General features: G+C 45.6%; 1 protein-coding gene across 1 annotated transcript; it reads right to left on the bottom strand.

The window, feature by feature from the left end:
- Window positions 1-3,594: 3,594 nt before the first annotated feature.
- On the bottom strand, window positions 3,595-4,176 carry LOC135269005 (histone H3.3A-like). Its single transcript, XM_064362351.1, has one exon. It carries the CDS (start codon window positions 4,174-4,176, stop codon window positions 3,766-3,768), a length of 411 nt encoding a protein of 136 aa, XP_064218421.1. The 3' UTR covers window positions 3,595-3,765.
- Between the last annotated feature and the right edge of the window lie 992 nt (window positions 4,177-5,168).

Raw genomic sequence — 5,168 nt, 5'->3', positions numbered from 1 at the left:
CCACATTTAGCTTGTCTTTGTGAATCACAAAGGAAACACTGAATTCAATAGTAGTGTGTATGTGTGTGCGTGCGTGCGTGTGTGTGTGTGTGTGTGTTTTGTTTTTCTTTTGCTTTTTGAGACAAGGTTTTGTCCTGTTTCCCAGGCTGGAGTGCAGTGGTGTGATTGTAGCTCACTGCAGCCTCCAACTCCTGGGTTCAAGTGATCCTCCCATCTCAGCCTCCTGATTATGTAGATTTTATTATCTAACCAAGCAAGCATACAAACTTGAATATAACCTGAAGGGACAGCCCTACTTATTTTTCCCCAGAATAAACAGAGGAATCATCACATAGTTCCTTGTACAGAGACACTCAGGAACACAATAAACAGCACCTCCAAAAACGTTTTACTAAGTGCCATTAGACTTCCCCAAGCCCATAACCCATCTAGTCATGAGAAAAACATCAGACGAATCGCAATAGAGGGGTCTTCTGTGAAATCCAACACCAGCATTCCTCCAAACCGTCCAGATTGCCGGAAACACCGTCACAGCCCAGAGGAGCCCAGGGAGACGTGCCCAAAGGCAACGTGGGAGCTTGGAGCTGAAAACAAGGTGAGGGAGAGTAAGGAAACCTGAGTCAACCATGGCCTTTGGCTAACGCGAATTTAGCAATACGGGTTTATTCATTGTAATAAATGTACCATACCAAGTTTTATTTATTTACTTATTTATTTTTTGAGATGGAGTTTCACTCTTGTTTGCCAGGCCAGACTGCAATGGTGCAATCTCGGCCCACGGGTCCCGGGTTTAAGTGATTCTCTTGCCTCACCCTCCTGAGTAGCTGTGATTACAGGTATGCGCCACTACGCCCAGCTAATTTTTTGTATTTTTGGTAGAGATGGGGTTTCTCCATGTTGGTCGGACTGGTCTCAAACTCCTGACCTCAAGTGATCCACCCACCTTGACCTCCCAAAGTGCTGGGATTACAGGCGTGAGCCACCATGTCCGGCCCTTACTTATTTTTAAGACAGAGTCTCACTCTGTCACCCAGACTGGAGTGCAGTGGCTTGATCTCAGCTCACTGCCATCTCCACCTCCCAGGTTCAAGTGATTCTCCTGCCTCAGCCTCTCGAGTAGCTGAGATTCCAGGCATGTGCTATCATGCCTGGCTAATTTTTGTTTTTTTAGTAGAGACGGAGTTTCGCCATGTTGGCCAGGCTGGTCTTGAACTCCTGGCCTCAAGTGATCCGCCCACCTCAGTCTTCCAAAGTGCTAGGATTAGAGGCCTGGGCCACTGCACCCTGCCTGTTTTCTGTCTTCTTAATGTGATGATTCTCATAAGGGTGAACAGGTAGGCACGAGCAACCTGGACAGAAACAGGTGAAGCCACAGCAAATTGCAGACAATCCCTGGCTTTGTGGGTTTGTGAACCTTATTTAGGATGCTTGAAACAGTGGAGTGTAAAATAATGATACATTTTTTTACAATTTATAGGATTTGAGAAGTGTTGAAAGCCCTAGAGATGAGAACGGTGGTATCTACTAAAATGCAGTGTGAGATTGTCTATGATTCATTTATATGAGGTTTAAAAATAATCAGAACAGGGCCGTGGGCGGTGGCTCACACCTGTAATCCCAGCACTTTGGGAGGCCGAGGCAGGTGGATGACAAGGTCAGGAGTTTGAGATCAGCCTGGCCAATATGGTGAAACCCCGTCTCTACTAAAAATACAAAAATTAGCTGGGAGTAGTGGTGTGCGCCTGTAGTCCCAGCTACTCAGGAGGCTGAGGTAGGAGAATCGCTTGAACCTGGGAGGCAGAGGTTGCAGTGGGCTGAGATCGCGCCACTGCACTCCAGCCTGGGCGACAGAGGGAGACTCCGTCTAAAACAAGAAAAAGCAGAACGAAAACATGACTTTACAAGTTCCAGTCATGGTTACCCTTGCTGAGGACAGGGTAGGAAGAGGAAGGGGCGTGAGGGGGTTCTGGGGTGCTGGCTGCCTTCTGTTCCTTGGTCTGAGCAGTGGTCAGTGGTCCCATTTGTGAACATGTATAGAGTTGTGCGCTGATGGCCTAGGCACGTCTTTCTGTGTATGTGATATTCAATGCATTTTTTGAAAATGTAAAAACAGGCCAGACACAGTGGCTCATGCCTGTAATCCCAGCACTTTGGGAGGTGGAGACGGGGAGACTGCTTGAGCTCAGGAGTTTGAGACCAGCCTGGGCAACATGGTGAAATCCCGTCTCTCCAAAAATAGCCAGGCGTGGCAGCTCACCTGTAGTCCCAGCTGCTTGGGAGGCTGAGGTGGGAGAATCACTCGAGCCCAGGGAAGCTGAGGCTGCAATGAGCCGAGATCACACTGCTGCGCTACAGCCTGGGTGACAGAGCAAGACCTTGTCTCAAAAAAAAAAAAAGTAAAAATACAGTATAGAAGAATCTTTGCCATCCTTTACAGAAAGTTGATATGAGAATTGTTTATCTAATAGAAGTTTAAAATTAGATGTTATGTTTTAGAAGAGTTTTAGATTTACAGAAAAATTTAGAAGCCAGTTCAGGGAGTTTCTATATGGCCTATGCCCAGTTTCCCCTATTATTAACATATTATTGTGGGCCAGGCAAGGTGGCTCACACCTGTAATCCCAGCACTTCGGGAGGTGAAGGCAGGTGGATCACTTGAGGTCAGGAGTTCGAGACCAGCCTGATCAAAATGCAAAACCCCGTCTCTACTAAAAACACAAAAATTAGCTGGGTGTGGTTACGAATGCCTGTAATCCCAGATACAAGGGGGACTGAGGCAGGAGAATTGATTGAATCCAGAAGTGGAGGTTGCAGTGAGTCAAGATCGCGCCATTGCCCTCCAGCCTGGGTGACAGAGCAAGACTCCATTACATCTCAAACAAACAAAAAAAATCCTTAGAATTTGCGTGACTTTCAGTGTTTTGCCCCTAAATCAGGTGTTTTGTTTTGTTTTTTATAGTTTAATGTATTTTAATAGCAAACTTAGAGGAACAGCACAGAAGACAGACAACATTAAAAACATGTACTTGCATGCAGGACAACTCAGAAAAGTATAGTGGATGGATGGAATCTGCTGTATGATAAAAATGCTACAGACACCATTTAGTTGCCGTCAATAAGAAATTTATTTGTTTAAAAAAAATCCAAATGCTGGCATCGTCCAGGTTTATTTATAATTATTATAAAGTTGGACCGCTGAAACTTGTTCACTGAAACATTTTAACTTGCATTAATGCTTTGCGTCTCCGCATTTATATTAAAAATTCACACACAAATGAAAATGGAAGGCCGGGCGCGGTGGCTCAAGCCTGTAATCCCAGCACTTTGGGAGGCCGAGGCGGATGGATCACGAGGTCAAGAGATCGAGACCATCCTGGTCAACATGGTGAAACCCCGTCTCTACTAATACAAAAAATTAGCTGGGCATGGTGGCGCTTGCCTGTAATCCCAGCTACTCAGGAGGCTGAGGCAGGAGAATTGCCTGAACCCAGGAGGCGGAGGTTGCGGTGAGCCGAGATCGCGCCATTGCACTCCAGCCTGGGTAACGAGAGCGAAACTCCGTCTCAAAAAAAAAAAAAAAGAAAAGAAAATGGAAAAACTGCCGATACCTGATTTCTGTCCCCTGTTTTTCTACTCGCAATCATATACTTAGGTACCTTTTGACCCCGTGGAAAAAAAATTATCTAACGTTCAGAACTACCAATAACAGGAAGAAGAGAATTTTTTTTTTTTTGAGAATGAAGTGTTTCCCATCATAGTGGATTCTTAAGCACGCTCTCCACGTATGCGGCGTGCTAGCTGGATGCCTTTTGGCATAATTGTTACACGTTTGGCATGGATAGCACAAAGGTTCGTGTCTTCAAAAAGGCCAACCAGATAGGCCTCACTTGCCTTCTGCAAAGCACCGACAGCTGCGCTCTGGAAGCGCCGATCTGTTTTAAAGTCCTGAGCAATTTCTCGCACCAGACGCTGGAAGGGAAGTTTGCGAATCAGAAGTTCGGTGGACTTCTGATAACGTCTAATTTCACGGAGTGCCACAGTACCAGGCCTGTAACGATGAGGTTTCTTCACCCCTCCAGTAGAGGGCGCACTCTTCCGAGCGGCTTTGGTAGCCAATTGCTTCCTGGGTGCTTTACCACCGGTAGATTTGCGGGCAGTCTGCTTCGTATGAGCCATGGTTTAGAGACCTCCTTACTTACCCCGCTTCTTCGGCTGGAGCTCAGCGAGCGACAGGCGGCGCTGGTGTTGGAGAGCGATGGTGGCGCGGCGGTGGCTGCGAACACAATTCAGTCAGATGTTATTTTGGGCCGGGCACAGTGGCTCATGCCTATAATCCCAGCAGCACTATTGGGAGTCCAGGGTGGATCACCTGAGGTCAGGAGTTCAAGACCAGCCTGACCAACTTGGAGAAACCCTGTCTCCACTAAAAATACAAAAATTAGCTGGGCATGGTGGTTCACGCCTGTAATCCCAGCACTTGGGAGGCTGAGGCAGAGGAATGGCTTGAACCAGGAGGTAGAGGTTGCAGTGAGCCAAGATCTCGCCATTGGACTTCAGCCTGTGCGACGAGCGAAACTCCATCTCAAAAAAAAAAAAATGTGATTTTGATACTTACAGGAAAGAATTATATTTAACATGGCCTCATGCAAAACATTGAAGAAACTCATCAACATTTGTCTTCCTGAGTTAGTGTTCATGTGTGTTGGCGTTAGCTTCAAAAGGCTATATTGCAGAATTTCAAGACCTTTCCATTTTTTTTCAGTACCGTAAAAATAAAAGTTCCTCTTACTTTATTATTTAATCATAGCTTATTTTAGAAAATACTTGTATTGATTTTCCCACAGAGTCACTCTGTGTTGAAACATAACGCAGTAAGAAGCAGTTCACTCTGTCTGTTGGCATTAGAGCTAAGAAGAAAATAAGTCGATATAGTCACTTCTACAGGATGACAAAATGCTCCCTCTTGATCAGTCATTTTATGACCCAAGGTCGCAGCTCTTGCAAAATTTTCTTGTAGCTTGACAAACTCTCCATGTCAACTCCATATTACAAGATCTTTCGCTTCTTCAATTAAACAACTGGAAATGGATATCATCCATGCTCTCAGATTTGTGATGTCAATAAAGCTCATTATGATCATACCCTGCTGTTGAAAATGGCATGCCAGG

Source organism: Aotus nancymaae, unplaced genomic scaffold (genome assembly GCF_030222135.1).
Source record: "Aotus nancymaae isolate 86718 unplaced genomic scaffold, 86718_ANA_hifiasm-v0.15.2.pri h1tg000049l, whole genome shotgun sequence".
NCBI lineage: Eukaryota > Metazoa > Chordata > Mammalia > Primates > Aotidae > Aotus > Aotus nancymaae.
This window is presented reverse-complemented; position numbering and strand designations above follow the sequence as displayed.